We start from the raw sequence: 20,935 nt of genomic DNA, 5'->3' as shown, positions 1-20,935 counted from the left end.
GTTAGCTGTCAAACAGGCTATTGTAACCCGGTGTTGAAATCTGCCGTGCCATGCAATAGCGTCTCCCATTCCTTGACATACGACAGCATAGCCAACAAAGGTTTTAAGATCTTTGTCAACAAGTTTCCGTAAATTTTTTCAAATAAGTTTTGGAGTTCTGGATGTACTCATTGATATTTTTATTCTTAGGACATAATATTGCTCTTATAGGACCCATTGGTTTCACATGGATATAAATCTACCTAGAGTTTTAATTGAAGTTTACGAAATTAATAGCGTCTGAAATAATTTGTTCGCATTAAGTACAAGGTCCCATTCGCTTCCAGGTTATCTATAACTTTTTTCTAGATATAAATTTAATCGGCAGCTTATCTGACTCTGTTAATAGGGGATTCTGAATTTTTTTAATATTGGTCGTAAATAATGTTTTTGTTTTTCTTTTTGTTCTGTTGTTTGTCCTGTCACGTTGTCTTTTGAATGGCAGGTATCATCGGCCCTCTAATTAGGCTCGGCTAATCATTTTAGTGGTTTGAATTCATAGTCAACTTCCTACCTCCATCACAAAAAAAATATCCGAATGTTGCTGTGTTTTTAAAAATGTTATATGGTAACCAATTAACTGAAAAATAAATATGAGCAGTGTTGCAACATTATGTGCAATCAGACATTACGCAGCCTCTATGTTGGATCTCTGTAGCAATTTACTCAAAGTGAGACGTGAAATTTACTCAATTTGAGACTTACAAGAGACCTGAAAACCATTGTCAATTTCAAAAAGAAACATAAACTCCTTAATTTTTCAATTGGAGAGAAATCTGACAGGATGATTATCGTTACTTGTATAAAATTGAATGACAATTGTGCTGATAAAAAATCATATTGTAAAATTGCCCGGGGTTGAGGTGTCAAAGCTAAAAACTGCTTTAAAAATGTAAGAATTGCGGTGAATGCGGTAAACAAATATAGGAATTGCCATTTTTAGTGCAGAAAGCCTTGAATGCAGTAAAAAAGGAGATATTTCATCGCTATGAATCGCAAATGATACAGAAAGTCACCACTAAAAACGGCAATTCATGCAAAGTTTCAAAAGTAAGATATCAAACTTTTCTTTTAGCTCAATTTTGCTCTAGAAGATTTTGCTCAAGATAATTGCTCTAGAAGCAATAAAAAATTCACCACTTTGAAACCAAAAAACCAATCAAACTCGCACATAGCAGCAGTAGTGGTGACAAAAGTTGTGTATTTTAAATGACTTTCTCTTTATGAATGCATATTACTACTCTTGACTTATTTTTTTTGCGAAAGGTTTTGTAGGAACCAGCCGACAGATGAAAGGGTTTTAACTTTAGAATAAATTTACAATAAAATAACATTCGAAAAACATTTTAAAATGGCATATGAGAGATTTTTATCTTTGTATGAGGAGATATTAGTTGCATATGAATGATGTTTATTTTTCAAAATTAATAGATGTTAATCCGAACAGGGAGTTATTCAAATCAATTCAAACTAACAGCAAGAGATCATGTCTTTCAAATTCGTTGAGTCGGTTACTGGCAACCACATTCAAAACTGGATATACAAAAATGTTAGAAACAGGAAACCAAATAATAACACTAGAAATTTACTGTACTATCAACAAAGCAAACATGAGGAAAAGATATATTGTTTTCATGCAAATATGCTTCATGGGTACTCCCATGAACTAATGTGGAGATATTAGAATGTTCATTTTACTGAGGAAAAGTATCTTTTTTCTGATATTATTGAGTTTCGTTATTTGAAATTGAAAAAACTTAAGCCATCTGACATGTGAAATGAACAGCATTCATTGTGAACGCTATATAATCTCGACTAGACACGAAATTGTTGAATATGGTTTTAACACGGAAAAATCAAAAAACTAGTTTTAGAAATCATAACAATACTTTTTCTGTCCAACGCCTGCCCCAAGAGTTATTCAAATCATTTGAAATTCATAGTCAGAGATCCCCTAAGTATTTAAAGTACAAAACATAGAGAATTGCTGGTTTATTTTGCCCCAAAATATCTATGATTTTATTGCTGAAAGCGGCCGAAAATTGCATTGTACGTCAATCCTCCTGTAAAAACCGATTGCTTGGATTTTATTGAGTTAGATTAATTGTAATTTTTTTTTTATTTTCAACGCTTCCTGTTGATAGCGGTGAAATCATCTGCAAAACCTGTGAAAAAAGTCACCACCAAAAACAGTCTGCCGTACGAATTGTTAATGAATATGTTCTCCATAAAGTTTATTGAATCTGATTTACATTCAAAAGTATTATCATAGGGTAAATGACCAAAGGCGCAGTGGATTGACAATTTGTTGAAATGTAGCAGGTGAAAGGTTCAAACCAGTGTACGGCAGTTTTTTCTTCGTAAGAAATCTGGTGAAAGCGGTTTTAAAAAATTTCACCGCCACAGACCAAGAATCTTAGAAAAGTGAATTGCTTTATCCGAATTCACCTGTAAAATATGCGGGCGCACTGCGGTGGTTTTTTTGCACTAATCACTACAACATTTTCATTGTTTTCCCTGCAATTTCATGGCATGAGTAATGATAAGGGAGCGGAGCTACCCTTTCAATTTTATGTTATGTCTATTAGATAATGAATTTGATTACTGAGTCGGAATCTTTAGGTAATCTGTAAAAGATTTTAGAACAAAAAAAAAAACAATAAAAATAAATAAAAAAATTGGTGTTAATTTCTAACAATTTAACTATGAGACGGAATTACATGAATTCGAATCGCGAACACGTAAATACAGGGTGAGAAAATACACTTTATTGTACGCTGTCACATGCCTAACTGATATCGTTCGTTTGTTAACTATAAGTTTTCTCAAGTTCAAGCAGCTGACATAATCATTACGATCTCACGTTGTACACAATAACAACGATATACAACTATCAAAACAAGTGAGAGTGTTGCTTAGCTGTCTTAAGAGTGATAATTATTTCTATGAATAAACTTCAGCATCTGTAGGCGAAACGTTAGGTTTATTTGTTTTTATTAATTTTGATTTTTTTGTAACTTGAATTGTCATCGACAAAAGAAGTTTCAGAAGTATTTCTTTTCTAACTCTAAGCATATCCTTACCGAGTAACCGACGAACTATCATTTTTGAACTCGTTTTTTTAACTTTTTGTCCCCTGATATCAGTTCCTTCATACGAATTTTGGCACCCAGTCTTTATATAATTTCTCCCAATTATGTTTATCCTGCAAATGTTCCAAATTTTGTCACTATCTTTATCCAAAAAGATTGTCCTCCAAACCGTGGCTTTTTGAGTTTTTTTTGGAAAAACGGGCATTGAGGCAATTTGACCGCGAGATTGACAAAGATGGCAAAATTGGAGGAGTTATTCGATTGGTATTTTGTTTCCCCTCATCTGAACTATGAAGACAAGACTGCACGGAAAAATAATCTTTCTAACTTTGAACAAATAAAATTTCAAACTGGAATTTGAAAAACAAAAAAGATGAGAAGAAATTTTGAGAAGATAATCGTAAAGATCAACCTTTTCAAGTAGCGACATAGAATTATCACTCCGACAGTTTTCTCGTGCAGGTAAAGTTCCTTTGTGGCCCGGGTGAAGTTTGAATAGTTTTTTTTGTGAGTTCTTGCAAAATTCTTGAAAGTTCCTCCAAAAACTCTCGACTGACAAGTTCTTACAAGTTAACGACTCGATTTAGAATTTCTTACAAGTTTATCATTTGATTAACAGTGCTCTTGAAGGTTAAACATTCGATTCGCAGGGTTCTTACAAGTTGAATGTTTGACTTAAAACAAATGTTCATAAATAAGTTCTTAGAATATAAGTTCTTATAAGACAATCTTCTGCCTATAATGTAGCAAAAAAAAAACAATAAAACGTCACAAGATAAGATTGTAAACAAAAATTTGAGAAAATAAATGTAGATTTTGAAAAATTGTGAATTGAAATCATAGAATCAAAAGTTGGGATAAAATGAAGGGCAAATAAATTATTTTGAGAAGAATGCTGATATATGAAGATGAAATTTCTTAAAAAAGGGTTTTAAATTATTGGAAAATTCCTAAAAACGCAATCGAGAGGAAGATAACTGAGATCTACTGTTTATTAACAGAATTAACTGAATTAATAGTATTTTTATTAACAGAATCTATACTGTAAATGACAGATTATTAAATTGAATTAGTCAAAGACGAATTAATTAAAACTACAAGTAAGCCGTTCAACTTGCCTGTTCTCAAAAGTTAATCATTCGACTACTTGCAAGCTCTTTCAAGTTGACCATCCTTTGCGAGAAATTTGCAAGGTCTTAGAATTTAACCATTCGGTCTCGATCCGGGCAACAAATACTGAATTCTCATGCAAAATCTTTTTTGACGCCTCTGAAAAGTCCACTCACTATTCAGCTTAACTCAATCTTCAAACAATTTTTCAAACTCCATCAAATTAAAGGCTAGAGTAATTGTTCATTCTACAAATCCACGGTTGAGCTTTGCACATCACATTTTGTTTGAACCAATCAAAGGTAAGCGCCACTTCAAGTGCTCGTCGACTGATTATTAGAGTGTGATATGGTTCCAAAATATTTGGAGGTAGCATGAATTGTGCTGCCGGAGATCCACCCTCAACTAACAATTGTGACCCGCCATTGCCATAAGCAAGAGTTGTTATTACGTTTAGGCAGAAGAAAGGGTGAAAGCGCGCCTAAAATGAGCCCAAAATGTTACCCAGGATGGAGTCGAGTCTTAAGAAATTTATTGACCAGGAGACAGGTCTAATTTGATTCAATGTAACCAATCTTAAAAGCAATTTCTAATCAACTTTTATGTCGATATATCTTATCTGTAGATATAATGATATACAGTTTGTGTCAGAATGTTGCAAAATAACCGTGGGTTTTGACTCGGATATGTTAAAAATGAATAACAAAAGCGACAACTTGTAACCTTAAAACACACGCAACACAACTACACAGTTGCCGCACAACAAGCGCTGTGTGAGATTTTTAACAAAAAAAAACAAATTAATTAAACCCAGTCTTTTTCCGTAAAACTTTTTTAATCTTACCCAAAAATGATTTGAAATTTCTCAACAGTTTCATCCTTCTTGTTTCAATAAAAACCGATCAAATGCTCTGAGCATTAAAACGCCTTACACTCTTGTGGAAATTTACCTTAACAAACTGAAGATTTTTTCCCGCAACAGTGAAGTTAGTGACTACGTTTATAAATGAATGTGGAGAAATTCCGTATGGATGAGCTCTCGTAGCGTAGACGAAATTTTGGAAATCACAGCAACCACCTAAACGAACATTAAAACAATTAATGGGCTTAAAAATTGAAATGCCTAAGAGTTTAATATGTGAAAGTCAGTGCACCGAGGCGAGATAAGATGGTTATCTTGTGAGAACTTACAAGATTCTTACAAAAGATTGTTATTTCAAGATAAATGCCATAAGATATTGCACATTTCATGTTTATCTTGTAGGATCTTGCAAGATGAATGGTTATCTTGTAAGATTCTTGCAAGTTCGTTCCAATTCAGCTGCATTCCCATTGGTTGGTTTATGAAAAATTTTCACCATTCATTGTATTAAAAACTAGAGATATGGTTGCGCGAATTTGAGTGAGTTTCATGCTTTTATTTATTTCAAAATTGACAAGCAAAATAACAAACTCAAGTTTCCTTTCCTGTTTGTATTTTTTTTTGTTTTTGGTATATTGTCAGATTATTGCGACATCAGAAAATTTGAATTAAGTCAGTATAGCTTTATCATTTATTTTATTGTGCTGATCTGAACAAAAATGCTTCTTAATAATTTTAATTTAGACGTATTTTTTGGACACTCATTGTGGACTAACTCAATCGTATGCTTCTTTTTTGATTATTAATAGGCTTCAATGTATTTGTCAAAAAATGTGCGCACTATGGGTTTCAAGCTTTAAACTATCAGAAGCCAAAAATACGTTGCGTTTTGTTATATTTCGATTATTTTCAATTTTGTTCACACCTGGCAAGAAATGTGAGAATAATTGCGGGAATCTTGTAACATGAATGCTTATATGGTAAGAAAAAAGTAAAACGAATCTTACCTTGTAAGAAACAAGAAAAACCTATGTTTGTCTTGTAAGATTATGTCAGAAAATCTTTTTAAGAATCTTACAAGATCTTACAAGATAACCATCCCAGGTTACTCGGGCTTGCAAAGAATATTTAATTGATGTTTTCATCATAGTTTCTACCGAAGTAAATCCCTGGAGTAAAAAAATGGCAGAGGAAGAGCGAAAGTCAACCAAATAAACTTTTATGATGTCAAATTGCAATCAAAGCGGTCTTGTAAAGAAATGATACCAACTGAAATCTGAGATTTGTCTTATTTTAAACTAACCTTAAGCATAAAACAAATAAAATAATCTTATTTGTGCTTAACGAATGATTTATTACAAAATCTTTGTTTTATTAAATTGAAACTACACAATTCCCTGTTTTAGGATTTTTTATCTACCAGCTGATTAAGTCCAATGATAACTCATGTTGAAGAGGAGCAGCAAGAGCACCTGACTTTTCCCCAAAAAATTGATCCCCAAAAAAATTCACGAGATGATTTGAATTAACGGTTGCAAAAACAGATGTCAAATGATAGATGTTAAAAGATTAATTTAAATATAGGTTTGAATTTCAGAGTACCTTGATGGAAAAATATGTCAAATTTTTTATCGGGATTTCACTGGGGTATGTGCGCATAGCTATATCAGATCAAGGGTCATGGCATCATAAAACCATAGGTCTCTATGATTTCATTAAGATATTTCGATGAGGTTCTTTTGCAAAGACTCTAAATTAAATTTATTAAAAAAAGGTTTTTCGGTCACCTCGTTTCTATTCAATCTCCGCAGCATGCCCCATTGGTCATTTGATAGCGCAAAATAGATAAATGTTGATCATCAGTTGCTTTGATGCAAAAATCCGAATACATTTTCCTGGGAGAACTGAGAGATTGAAATGAACGAGAGACAGGGTATGCGAACGTAAAAAGAATCGTTGGCTATCTATACTTCTTGAGTTGAAGAAAACTAAAAGTTTCTGAGTGAACTCGTTGAATAGTTTTATTTCCATTGTGTAACAATATTTTGTCAAAATGATATAAGGTCAGGTTACCAAGCAAATGGATAAGCTCAAAAGTGTTGACAGTTTGTAATTTTTGGAAAATATCATTCAGAACAGCTGTTCTAATATGTAGATTTTTGGCTAAATTGACTAACACTGATTACAGTTCAGTAGTTTCCATGATAACGTGGAATTCATTGTAAGTACAGAAGAACGTTTACTTGAAATTGAGGAGCTCATGCTCAAACCATAATGATTGTGAAAATCACCAAAATTTCATAATAAAATTTACCTAAATAAATAATAAAATTCCATAAACCAAAGATATAATCATTAAAAACTAACAAATATTAAAGCAAATTCTTAGAAGACTGTGAATTCTCTATATCCAGTGTTAAATGGCAAACAAACAAACAATTTATTTTGAAATACGGAAATGCAACGATTGTATTTGTTTGTACTTTTTTGAGACTTCAACTTTTAAAAAACAGCAGGTTGAGTGTTTCCAAATGCTAATCAAAAATTTTCCAGGGCCTAGCGTATTTTTAATCCGAGCTAAAGCCAACTTGTCTCTAATCTGTAAACAAGAATTAGTCAAGCCTTATTAAGAACATAGTCAAAAAACGACACAAATTTTGTTTCCAAATAAGTATACGACGGGCCTATTCGTTTTCAGAAAAGACTTCTTCCGATCGACTCTCGGAAAAAATTTTATTTTTTCCAACTAAGACTCCATTGGCAGCATTCTCATTGTCTTCACTGTTATCAACTTGAGTGATTTTTGCTAACCTTTTTGTTTAAGTTCAGTTATGAAAAAAGGCCATTGAGGTTTCCTACGGCTAACACTTCCTGTTGTGCTTCGACACCACCCGTTTCGTTACCCCTCTTATGTGCTTGTGTTTGTGTTATGGTGGCGTTCTTATTTATATGTGTTTGGATTAGCCTTTTTTGAAGAACCAAAACAATGGCCTCTTTTAGGTTTTGATGTTTTAGGACACTCATTGTTGACAAACACAATGACACAGTCGTATGCTTCTTTTTGATTATTAATAGGCTTCCATGTATACGTCATAAAAATGTGCGCACTATGGGTTTCAAGTTTTAAACTATCAGAAGCCAAAAGTACATTGCGTTTTGTTATATTTCGATTATTTTCAATTTTGTTTAGACCTGACAAGAATTTTGGGTATAATTTGGGGAATCTCGAATGCTTGAATAAGATGAATGCTTATTTTGTAAGAAAAATGGAAGACGAATCTTTTATTATATTGAATATGAAAAACGTATGCTTGTCTTGTAAGATGTATCCTTGTGTAAGATTTCGACAGAATCTTACAAGATCTTACAAGATAACCATCCCAGTTTAATCGAGCTTGCAAAGACTAATTAAATGATGTTCTCACCATAGCTTCTACCGAAATAATCCCCTGGAGTAAAAAAATGGCAGAGGAAGAGCGAAAGACAAACAAATAACCTTTTATGATGTCAAACTGGACTCAAAACTTTCCTGTAAAAAAATAACACCTAACTTAAATCCTATATCTGGCTTATTTTAATTTCACATTAGGCATAAAACAAATAATTTAATCTTACTTGTGCTTTACGAGTGATTTATTACGAAATCTCTGTTTTTTTTCAATATGTAACTACACACTTCCCTATTTTAGGATTTTTTTAATTACAAGCTGAATAATTCCAATGATAACTCATGTTGAAGAGGAGGAGCAATATCACCTGACTTTTCCGCCAAAAATTGATGTTTCAAAAAATATCAAAAACTCAAGAGATGATTTGAATTAACGGTTGAAAAAACAGATGTCAAATGATAGATATTGAAAGATTAATTGAAATTTCGTTTTGAATTTCAGAGTACCCTGATGGAAAAATATACCAATTTTTTATCTTGATTTCACAGGAGTATATGCGCATAGCTATATCAGAGCAAGGGTCATGGTATTATAAAACGCTAGGTCTCTATGATTTCATTAAGATATTTCGATGAGGTTCCTTTACAAAGACTCTAAATAAAATTAAATAAACTAATTTTTCGGTCACCTCGTTTCTATTCATTCTCGGCATTATGCCCCATTGGTCATTTGTTAGTGCAAAATAGATAAATATTGCCCATCAGTTGCTTTGAAGCAAAAATCCGAATACCTTTTCCTGTGAGAATTGAGAGACTGAAATGAACAAGAGGCAGGGTTTGCGAACGTAAAAAGGATCGATGGCTATCTATGATTCTTGAGTTGAAGAAAAATAAAAGTTTCCTGATTGAATTCGACGAATAGTTTTATTTACATTGTGTAAAATTATTTTTTCAAATATAGATAAGTTCAGGTTACCAAGCGAATGGATCAGCTCAAAAAGTGTTGACACTTTGTGATTTTTGGAAAATATCAGACACAACAGGTGCCCTAATATGTAAATTTTGTGCTAAATCGACAAACACTGATTACATTTCAGTGGTTTCCATGACAACGCGGAATTCATTGTAAGTACAGAAGAAAGATCACTTGAAATTCAGGAACTCATGCTCAAATCATAATGCTTGTTAAGTCCTGTGAAAATCACCATGAGTTCATAATGAATTTTACCTAATAAATCAAAGTTATAATCTTTAAAAAATAACAAAAAAATTATATCAAATTCATAGAAGACTATGAATTTTCTATATCCAGTGTTAAATGGCAAAGAAATACACAATTTATTATGAAATATTGTAATCCAGCGATTTTGTTTTTTTTTAACTCTTTTTTGAGACTGTAACTTTTAAAAAACAGCAGGTTAGGTGTTTCCAAAGGCTAATCAACGAATTCCCAGGGCCTAGCATATTTTTAATCCGAGCTAAAGCCAACTTGTCTCTATTCTGTAAACAAGAATTAGTCAAGCCTTATTAAGAACATAGTAAAAAAACGAGACAAATGTAGTTTCCAAATAAGTATACGACGGGCCTATTTGATTTCAAAAAATGTTCTTCCGCTGGACTCTCGGAGAAAAATTTATATCGTTCATCTAAGACTTCATTGGCAGCATTGATGTGGTGTGTGTATGTTTCGCTCGACTGAGCAGCGACTTCTTGAGCTGAGGATTCCTAGCTCTCATAAGTCGCTCTGCCACAGATGTGGGTTCAGTCGCAGTAGTTGTGATCGTTGGTAGCAGTAGTTGATGTCCTAGTGAATGGGTGGCATGTCGCAGTCTGAATCGTTTTGCTTGTTGGGTTCAGGAGGCACTTCGAAGAACTTGCGGAGTAGAACAGGGAGGTGTTGGTCTTGTTTGTCTTTGCATTCGTGACGGAACTCGCTGAGGTCGAAGTCAGTGTACCGGGTAGTCTTGGCTTAAATCGCAACATCAGCTACAGTTTCGATGGCGGCTCTGAGGATTTCAGGGAGGTCCCTCACAGTGATGAGCCGGTTTGCTGATAGCTCATCCTGGTATTTGCTGCAGCCCTTGTAGCTGGCAGCGTGATCTCCATGAAAGTTGGCGCACGTGGGCTCATCTCTGGGGACAGTGCATTCTAAAACTCCATTGGCAGCATTCTCATTGTCTTCACTGTTATCAACTTGAGTAATTTCTGCTAACTTTTTTGTATAAGTTTAGGTATGAAATAAAATTTGCAATTGAGGTATTATACGACCAAAACTTCCTGTTGCGCTGCAACAACACCCGTTTTTTTAACCCTCTGATGTGCTTGCGTTTGTGTTTTGTTGATGTTCTTATTTATATGTGTTTGGCTTAGTCTTTTGTGTAGAACCAAAACACCCAACATTTTGCATGGCCTATTTTTTTGTTTTGATGTTTTTCATATTTATATGTGAGAGTCTTTGCAACTTTAGGTTCTCTTTTGTTCAAGAAGGCTTGAGAATAGGTCCAATCCTGTTCTCTAGTCTTCAAAGAAGCTAAAGAGGCGCATGCCGCAGCTACGGCATGTTTCCATTGGTTCTTGCAAGACGGTTGTCTTGCAGGAGTCTTGTAAAATGGTCGTTTATTTTGCAATACTCTTGAATTTCGGAGGCTATCTTGCAAGACCTTGCAAAAATTGCAAGAATCTTGAGAGATGATGTATCGTTATGCAAGATTTTTGCTAGATTCTTACAAGATCTTTCAATTAGGATAGCCGTCCTCAATATTTTAGGGAATCATTATGAGACTCAATTAAGGGACAATCCTTACAGCTACTAGGAGGAACCTCCTTGAAAACGAAGAAAAATTTAATCCTTCTAAGTTCTAATTCGAATCAACAATACCATTTGGATAATCAATATTGTGAAGTGAGAACCAGTTGATACTCCTGTACATTTGGACGACCAATGGCATGAACTCTTGAAAATCCTGCACTGTCGCTCTCCGCTTCGAGTGTTCGTAGTTTGTCCAATAGTTCGAGAAACAGTAGTAGTTACTGAAACACATTTTATTAACTATTGCAAACTGCTTATCAAAGATTTTTCCCTTTCAAAAACCATGCCACATAAGCATATGTATCCTTACTTAATGTAGAGTATATGTTGCATGTTTTTGGATATATCATGAGTAACTTGAATTTTCCTAAATGGAGAAAACATATGTATAAATTTGTATCTCACAAATCTCGAGTCAGGATAACCTGGTGAAATTCTGGAAAAAGGCTAAGTGCAAAATTAAGCAGTTTTTAACCGGAAATGGGAAAAATGCAACAAATTACGTGAAAAATGACAGCATTATTTACGAAATAGGTGTTAGACGAGTAGAACTATAATAAAACTTTTAGCTTTCGCCGCCTTTATATAGGGTATCAATGTGATTTTTATGTACACCGGGTGAAAAAAGGCAATGAGTGACAAACTCGCATTTTTAGTTTTACATGTAAATTTTTACAAGAGTTGCAAATCGGAGCTCAATTTTGACAAATATTTAAAAATAACCAGGTCCAACGACCATATAAATTTGTGTCAAAGATAAGCTAATTGTTTTTATGACTCTGAACAACTATTTTGGTAAAATTTTGAGGCCTTCTTATGTTTTCTTTTTTTGCTATACTTTTTGCAGTTCAAAAACTTAGTCTCCCCAATCAAAGATCCAATAAGTTTTTCAGGAGGCATAATTGAACCTAGACGATGTTTTCCGTTGTTATTTTAGGTCTATTTTGACTTTGAATTTGTTTGTTATAAAAAATTGTCGGTGAATTTTTGAAACTTGCCAATAGTTTACCGTAATTCTCTCAATTTCTAGCTTTTTACCAGTAAAAACAGGCGGAAATTCATTTCCTTTGAGTTATATAAAACCATTTGCAACAGTTTTATTTTTAACTAACGGTTTCTTCGTTTTGATACTAGGAGTTTTCGTTTTTTTTTGTTTTTTGGGCCTAATTGACTTTTTAAAAGTTTAATTTGTATCCAAAATGTGAAGAATTATCACTCAGTTGGGGGTACATTGGACAGTAACAATAGATGGAAAAATGCACAGCGTTGAAAAAACGCGTATCTGAATATGGTTATTGTTTAATACTTCATTTTTTGGCCTGAAACGTAATTCTCATGCAACACTTTGAGGATTTTGAATCTTTGCCTTCCCTTTCTCTTTCTTGTTGTTTTGTACAACATATACACGACTCTGACCAGTCTCAATTGCTTCCCCAGGACGTACAACTGAAGAAATTAAAAGATTCCGATTGATAGCTATTTGTTTTAATGAATTCAAATTTAACATTCAAAAAAGACTTTTTCAACTGTCTCCTTTTTGCTTTAATTATGTTAACCATGTAACTCAACCTCACTAATATGAAGTCGCAATTACTTCAGTTGATTCAAAAGATATTTTCTCGCTTGGCTCTGACTGACGGGTTCGAGTATATAACTTTATTTAAAAATTTCTAGTTTTCTAAACTGTTCAATTTTCTATTTGTTGTCATTTCCACCTAGTTTCTTTACAAAAAAGACCCGTTTTTGTTCAGATTCCAATCATGTGATGACTTACATTTTTGCAACGGAAATCTTATAATAATATTGCCTTGTATACTGTGGTGTCGTAAAAAATTTTGGCTTCTGCCTACAATTATTGTTGATTTTCTGTCTCGTGACATAGTCTCATTAACAACAAGCCCGGTTGGTTTTCTGATGCGTTGTAATTTATCATATCTCTTTTTACTGAAAACTATCTTATGTATGTCATGACTTTTGAAAGTATTTGTTTACAAAAACATAATTGGATTTTTGAGCTTCGTCATTTTTTCAATTTGTATATTGTAGATTTGTAGATCCGTCTTTGTAGTTTTGGCTCATAACGCAATTTCAGTGAGCTGTAACGTCTGTATTCAGTTTCAACCTTTGTTTCTCGGCTTTCTCATTACTGTTTCTACAAGATTTCATCAAAAGTTTGGGATTTTTAAATACTTGTAAATTTCAAGGGATTTTTGCTTTCTTTATAACATTAATGGTAGGTCTCATTGGATTTGAAATATTGCACATATGAGCTTTTTTAAGGCACTTACTGACAAATTTATGGTTTTAACGGCTTCTCTGCCATTGTTGCGCAAGGTTTAATAGAGCTTTTTAATTTTGCCTGTATTCGCCATTTTTTTGCAGTCGAATGACATTCACTGGATAATGCTACGTCTGAATTGCCTCCTAAGGAGATAGAAATCAAGATTTTAGTGATTTCAGTGAAGACCTAATGTTATTTATCACTTTGAAAGTAACTGTTTTCAGAAAAACAAACTTATCTTTGAACTTCGCACCTTTTGCTCTTTTTCGTCTACTTGTTACCCAGACGCATTGAAGACAGGTCCCATATCTTTTCTAATTAATTGTAAGTCTAATCGTTTTGCTTAAGTTTTGTCTGATGCGAGTTTGATTTTTTATTGATTCTGTTAATCTAGACATCGATTTTGGCGTGTTTAATGTGTGTTATTTTATCTTTATTATTATTATTGTCTTCTATAGCAGTGCTATTAAAAACAAATGTCATCGGCCCTCCAGCGTGGCATTATTGTATTCCTTTAGTGGTTTTTTTGAACGATATCTATGTTTTTGAAAGTTTTCTATCTCTTCATCTTTTGGTAGCACATAACGGAGCCTCCTTGGCGCTTTTGAATTTCAATCGCAGTTTGATTTTACTGTCTATCAATTTCCGTTATTTCCAGTCAAATTAATGAGAGAGCTTTGAGCGGGCTTTGCTAATCTTATTGACCTATCACCATTCGTTCATGTGCAACTTTCCCGTTCATTCCTCAATAGCTAAATTATGCTAATGGCTTGTTAAGTATAATCTCCATTCAACAAATTAATAACCAGTAATGAAAATGCAAAGTGTTTAAGAAGCCTTTTACGTACTGTTTACTAAGATTTATTAATAAACAGTGCATTTTCATTACTGGTTTTTAAATTGTTGAACCTACTAACTGAATGCAGATTATATTTCATTCACTTCTGAATATTTACAGATTATATACTGCAGTCACTACTGAATAGCATGATTCTGAACTGGGTACCATGAAGCAGTAATGGATACCCTGATTGGCCCAGATTTAGGTCTCAGCGTATGAAAATTCTTTCAATGTCATGTGGCGATCGCCTTAATTAGCTAAAATTACCCATTCGTGCGGCCTACTCGAAAATGAAGAAAAGATTTTTCATGACTCTTGATAATAACCTTTTAATGGGTCGAGAAATATCATTTCCCGGGTCGAGGTTTTTGGGTAAATTTGTGTAAGAAATGCGGTGATTGCGGTGAATGCGGTGAAAATAAAAATTTCACCGCATTTCACCGCATTTCTTACAAAAAATCACCGCAAAATTTACCGCATTTCTTGCAAAAAATCACCGCATTGACTTTTGTGGCAAATTAATGTAAGAAAAGCGATGAATGCGGTGAATGCGGTGAAAAAAAATAATTCACCACATTTCACCGCATTTCTTACAAAAATTCACCGCAAAGTTCACTGCATTTCTTACAAAAATTCACCGTATCTGATTTCCAAAGTTTACTAAATCTGATTTAAATTCACAAGTAATTTTAAAGATGTACGTGACAGTTGGCGCAGAGGACTAAGCAGTTGAAGGAATGCAGGAGATCAGAGGTTCGAACCCGTGTGGGATCGATTCTTTTTTGTAAGAATACAGAGAACGCGGTGAAAATAAATAATTCACCGCGTTTCACCGCATTCATCGCTTTCACCGCAAAAAAAGATGCAAGAAATAGGCGGTGAGAATTATTTTTTTCACCACATTTCACCGCATTTCTTACGAAAAATCACCGCCAAACCTCGACCCGGGTTTAATAATCGAGCTGAAGACAATTAATGACTCGAGCATGGATCAAGCAAAAGTCTTTTCCCGGACCCTAGTCCCATAGTAAATCAGTGCTGAAACATTGTATTCCAATTGTATATGGTCGGCCCAGTACTCTATCAGTGTATTCTAAGAGTATCTTACTACTCGTGATGTGCAGGATAAGTCCCATAGATACTTTTTTTCTAAAAATAGTCTGTGCATCCTGAAAATAGTCTCTGCATAATTGAGGAAATTGTATTGTTTTTTGATTTGTTGATTGCTCAAAAATCTCAAGTTTTTAAATAGGATATGAATGCTAGTGTAAGTATTCTCTAAAAATTTTTTTTTTTCTGGAAACGACTCACGATTGTTTTTGATAGATCTATATCAGGTCGCATTCTGTTTAAAAGAAAAGCTTTTTTCCAATGTAGTATTATCTTTTGCATTTTTTATATCCGCAACTTAGATTGGTGCATATTATTTGCCCACCCCCAGACGCACGTGCCATATTTTTTACATAATATTTGAACAAGTGAAGACACCTGCTTTGTTACTGGGGGCACAAACGGAAAAGATCCATGTATTAAATGTAATTTTCAATCTTTGCAATTGGATTAGTTTTTTCTCCTAAACTTTTTTTTCTTTTAGGCAAATCAGTAGATCAAAGTGCAAAACAAAAGATTGCAACATTAATAATAATAGTTATGGGGAAAAACTATTTTTGTAGTTTTTCCCATTATTCAGGTATTATTAATTTTATAGTTTACAATAGTGGTTCTATTCTGTCGCGTCCCCTTGCTTAGTAGGCATATATATTTTGCACCCCCCTACGCACGTAATAATTTTTGCATAGTAGAATGCTATTGAATTTTACTACACGGTTGTTATTACCATTGAGAAGTTATCAAACTCCAAGGCGAAGCCGAGGTGTTATGATAATATTGAGGGCGATAACAACAGTGTGGTAATTTTTTTAATCAACACTTGTTGCGATAAATTCAAAATTGAACAAAGTTTTATTTGTTTTTTCACTTTTACCGTTTGTGGATAATTACTTTTTCAAAGGTAAGTGATATTTCTTCGGATCTGTTCTTCATAGTGTACTCATGCGCCCCCCCTGCCCCTCCCAAACACTCATACACACACAGACACACACACAAGCGCGAACCACACAAACTCGACACATACCGCACACACACCACCCACGCCACACACCACCCACACCACACACACCACACATTTTTTTGTAGACTACAAGTTTATCAAACTGTTTCCATCATTAGACTACGAGTTTATCACCACTCTTTTATCGCCACTGTTTACTTAGTAACAGTGGGGATAAAAGAGTGTGATAAACTCATAGTCTAATGCTTAAGTGTTTTTTCCAGTGTCAATTGGGCATTAAAATTTATTACACTGGCAGTTTATTTAACTGCTATTATTGAAACAGGTGCTTTTAAATCTGAATGACCTATTTGTAGCTGGGGCGGAAAAACATGGGGACCAGAATAGATTAGCATTTTATGTAAAAGATTTTTTGTTGCTGCGATGGGAAAAACTAAATAGATGGACAATTTTGGACATCTGTGGACAAATTCGGACAACTTTGGGACAATTCGGACATTTTTGGGCAAGTTCGGACAACTTTGGGCAAACTCGGACAGCTTTGGGGAAATTTTGACAACTTTGGACAAATTCGGACAACTGCGGGCAAACTTGGTGTTAAATGGATTGAATTCTTAAAAAAAAACAACAGACTCTTTTACAACTTAAATATCTTAATTCGGATGTAATTCACTGTGTTCTGCTCTTTTTTTACTATACGCACGTGCCCTCTCCTGGCCGTAATATTAAAACACGCGTACAACCCATTCCATACGTAGTAAACACGTGTACAACCCATTCCATACGTAGGAAGCACGTGTACAACCCATACCATATGAAGGAAACCCGAGTACAACTCAAGCCAATTTGCTTTTTTTGCTAATTTGCTTTTTTAGGAATTAAGATGTCTGTGGTAAAAGCTACTAACTTTGTATCCAGAATGCCTGAAATATATTATTCACAGGATAAACTCAGAATGAATTTTCTTACGGCTCAGAGTATTTTAAGGCTGAAAATTTATAATGTTTCAGACTAAATTCAGAGAACCCTTTTTGTTCTGAATTTTACCTTGAAAAATCTAAGAAATTACATGATCATAGTACTGGTCAGAGTAAAAATACAGAGTTTAAATACTATGGTTCCGTACTGATTTTGTCTGTGGGTCTAGTCCGGGTTCCTAAGTCTTCTGTTTTACAAATTTTTCCGTCTGATTTATAGTGAAGCGGCAATTACAGATCAAGTCTTACCTGTAAAAGGCACATCTGGACCCTAGAGCATCTTCTCTGTCAGCAAGGATGAACTCCCAAGCCTGACCAATGGCGAAGCATTGTACATAATTTTGCCAGCTAACAAACACAATTGCGAGTAATGCTGAAACGACAAATATCGTATTTAAAGGTCATACTTGAAAACGCGCGGGTCGGTGAAAAATCGGAAAAAATTTGTAGGATAAGCGGTAAAAAGTTGTTTTTTTTTCACCGCAAGTTTCGTACATAATTTTGCAGTGAACTTTTAAAAATTGACCACATTTCAGCACTTCTTCTTTCACTGCACCACCTCTCGCTACCTCCTTCGGTATTTGTTTTGAATTTTAATCAAATTCACACTACTTTCTGTTGAACATACCCATACCGAAGGAGCTACCGAATACTTTTCTCTAAGCGGTGAATTTGTGTAATTTCACAACTAAGTTAAGCGATGAATTTTTGTAATTTAACCGCATTGACCGCTTATCTCACATAATTTGGACACTTTCTTCAAAGCGATGAAATTATGTAATTTCACCGCTACCAAGCGATAAAGATTTTTTCACTTCATTCAACACCTGATTTATGTAATTGCACCGCAATCGCCACTTATCTTACATAGTTTTCCGTATTCACTGCTCTTCTTGCATAATTTTTGCGTTGAATGACGGTGAGCCTAGACTCGGGCGTTGAAAAATAGTGTACTTATTCCCAATTTGGTGGGCTTCCTCAAAACCCATGTTTCTATATTAGGTTAGAGAGTTTCGAGATAAATTGTAAGAGAGTTTCGAGATGAGGGACACTAGGCTAATTATGTTTGCTCAAAAAATCCCGTTCCACGGATACAATATCAAATTACCAAGTTGAAAGAATGCTTAAATGTGATTGATTTCAGAAATGTTCCTCTTGACAATATTAATCGGTCAAAAAAGACTGTAGTGGTTTCGAATTTATCCACAGTACTGTTCACACAAAACATTAAGTTTTTGAGTTGCTCTCAGGTATTTACTAATAAAATTCAGGCAATTACATGCTCAAAATGGTTTTGTTTCCACAAATTTCAAATTAACTGAAATTTGCTGTTTTTCGAAATTGGCCGCGTCCTGCTCACTACGGCTATCACATCAACTTATATGACACTCTTTCTTAAATTACGTGAAATAATTTTTTTGTCTTATATCTAATAATTTCATGAAAATATTGTGCTGCAAAAAATCTGAAATTAACTTTTTTACATAAAAGACCTGCGACATCCACGAGTATGTAGATGTGAAAATTTGATGCGTCAGCGTTGCAAATACAGATTGAATTTGTGTAGTGTGGTTTGGCGACGCAAGTACGCACTCGACTTTCTTAGTTGATTTTGACATACTTTATTTCACTGGATTGGACTTAATGCTTTTGGACCGCAGAAATCTAATTCATTTTGCACTCTTCAATTGGGCATTAAACTTTATTACACTGGCAGTTTATTTAACTGCTATTATTGAAACAGGTGCTTTTAAATCTGAATGACCTATTTGTAGCTGGGGCGGAAAAACATGGGGACCAGAATAGATTAGCATTTTATGTTAAAGATTTTTTGTTGCTGCGATGGGAAAAACTAAATAGATGGACAATTTCGGTCATCTGTGGACAAATTTGGACAACTTTGGGAAAATTCGGACATTTTTGGGCAAGTTCGGACAACTTTGGGCAAACTCGGACAGCTTTGGGGAAATTTTGACAACTTTGGACAAATTCGGACAATGCGGGCAAACTTGGTGTTAAATGGACTGAATTCATAAAAAAACAACAGACTCTTTTACAACTTAAATATCTTAATTCGGGTGTAATTCACTGTGTTCTGCTCTTTTTTTTACTATACGCACGTGCCCTCTCCTGGCCGTAATATTAAAACACGCGTACAACCCATTCCATACGTAGTAAACACGTGTACAACCCATTACATACGTAGGAAACACGTGTACAACCCATACCATATGAAGTAAACCCGAGTACAACTCAAGCCAATTTGCTTTATTTTGCTAATTTGCTTTTTTAGGAATTAAGATGTCTGTGGTAAAAGCTAATAACTTGGTATCCAGAATGCCTGAAGCATATTATTCACAGGAGACCAACTGAAATGTTGATTTAAATTGAGAAGAATGAAATTGGTACAGAATTACAAGTTTGAAAGGAAATGTTTATCTCTAACTGTGCGTGAAGCTGAAAAAAAACAAAGAATTCATACAGCTGAAAATCATAATTGATAAATAAGAAAAATTATAGATATGATAACCGGCTAATATCTTACTAATCTTTTGATGTATCGATAAATTAGAAAAAAAACATAATTATTTTCAATTTTTAGCCGAGGTGAAATGTGGTAAACCTGTCGGTACTATCCTCATAATTCTTATTCCAATTCTGTTTTGTTAAAATTAATCGAAGGTTTTGACCTTCAAATCTTGTTTCCTGTTTCATATCCATATTTTGCTTCCTTTAACCCAGGTAATCACACATTTGTTAGATTACAAGTTAGATGTTAATTATTTCAGTTGTCTTAAAAATTTTTAACAAATCTTGCTTAATGCATTCAGCTATGTCTCGTTTTTGGATAATTTTGACGTTCTTTCGGCTACTTTTTGACGTTTTTTTGGTTATTTTTGACGTTTTTTTGGCTATTTTTGACCTTTTCTCGTCCATTTTTGACGGTTTTTTTGGCTATTTTTAAGGTTTTCCGGCCATTTTTGACGTTTTTTGTCTAATTTTGACATTTTTCTTCGACCGGTTCTTCGACCTTTTGACGTTTTCCGGTCCCATTTTCGACTGGCCAAGATTTGGATTTAGACTTGCCAAGTCTCAAATCAGACTTGGACTTGGAATTGCCAAGTCTTAAATCAGACTCGAATTAGACTTGACAAACATCAGCCCAGACTTGGATTTAGACTGCCAAGTGTAAAAAGTGACATGATCATGGTTCTGAATCAGCTATGAAATAAAACTTGGAATTAGACTTGCCCAGTACTGAAGTTGACTTGGCGTTAGGGCCGGCGTGGCGAATACGGCCACATTTATTAATGCAAATACTTCTATCTCTTTAGCAGCTACAACAACTAAACTGGAACTAACAACTAAAAACGTAAAGACACTTACCCAAATTCCACTCTGTTAGCAATGATTTCATTTTCTATTTTAACTGTTTCCGTTTCCACAGTATCATGTATAATCTGT

The 20,935-nt window shown here is 34.1% G+C and overlaps 1 protein-coding gene across 1 annotated transcript; it reads right to left on the bottom strand.

The window, feature by feature from the left end:
• Window positions 1-4,464: 4,464 nt before the first annotated feature.
• LOC142358383 (uncharacterized) lies at window positions 4,465-20,888 on the bottom strand. The gene is made up of 5 exons (XM_075409789.1): window positions 20,858-20,888; window positions 17,720-17,843; window positions 11,370-11,521; window positions 5,192-5,319; window positions 4,465-4,722 (listed from the first exon to the last, which is right to left on the bottom strand). Exons 1-5 carry the CDS (start codon window positions 20,886-20,888, stop codon window positions 4,465-4,467), a joined length of 693 nt encoding a protein of 230 aa, XP_075265904.1.
• Window positions 20,889-20,935: the final 47 nt, after the last annotated feature.

This window comes from Convolutriloba macropyga, unplaced genomic scaffold (assembly GCF_964194025.1).
Source record: "Convolutriloba macropyga unplaced genomic scaffold, txConMacr16.3 SCAFFOLD_679, whole genome shotgun sequence".
NCBI classification, from domain to species: Eukaryota; Metazoa; Xenacoelomorpha; order Acoela; family Convolutidae; genus Convolutriloba; species Convolutriloba macropyga.
This window is presented reverse-complemented; position numbering and strand designations above follow the sequence as displayed.

What these genes read in the sequence shown, in the direction of transcription:
- LOC142358383 (XM_075409789.1), bottom strand. Translation starts at nt 20,888, where the DNA reads ATGAAATCATTGCTAACAGAGTGGAATTTGG. An exon ending in TCCAGATGTGCCTTTTACAG is followed by an intron (nt 11,522 to 17,719) that starts GTAAGACTTGAT and finishes AATGTGTTTCAG; the next exon opens with TAACTACTACTGTTTCTCGA. An exon ending in CAATATTGATTATCCAAATG is followed by an intron (nt 5,320 to 11,369) that starts GTATTGTTGATT and finishes ATGTTCGTTTAG; the next exon opens with GTGGTTGCTGTGATTTCCAA.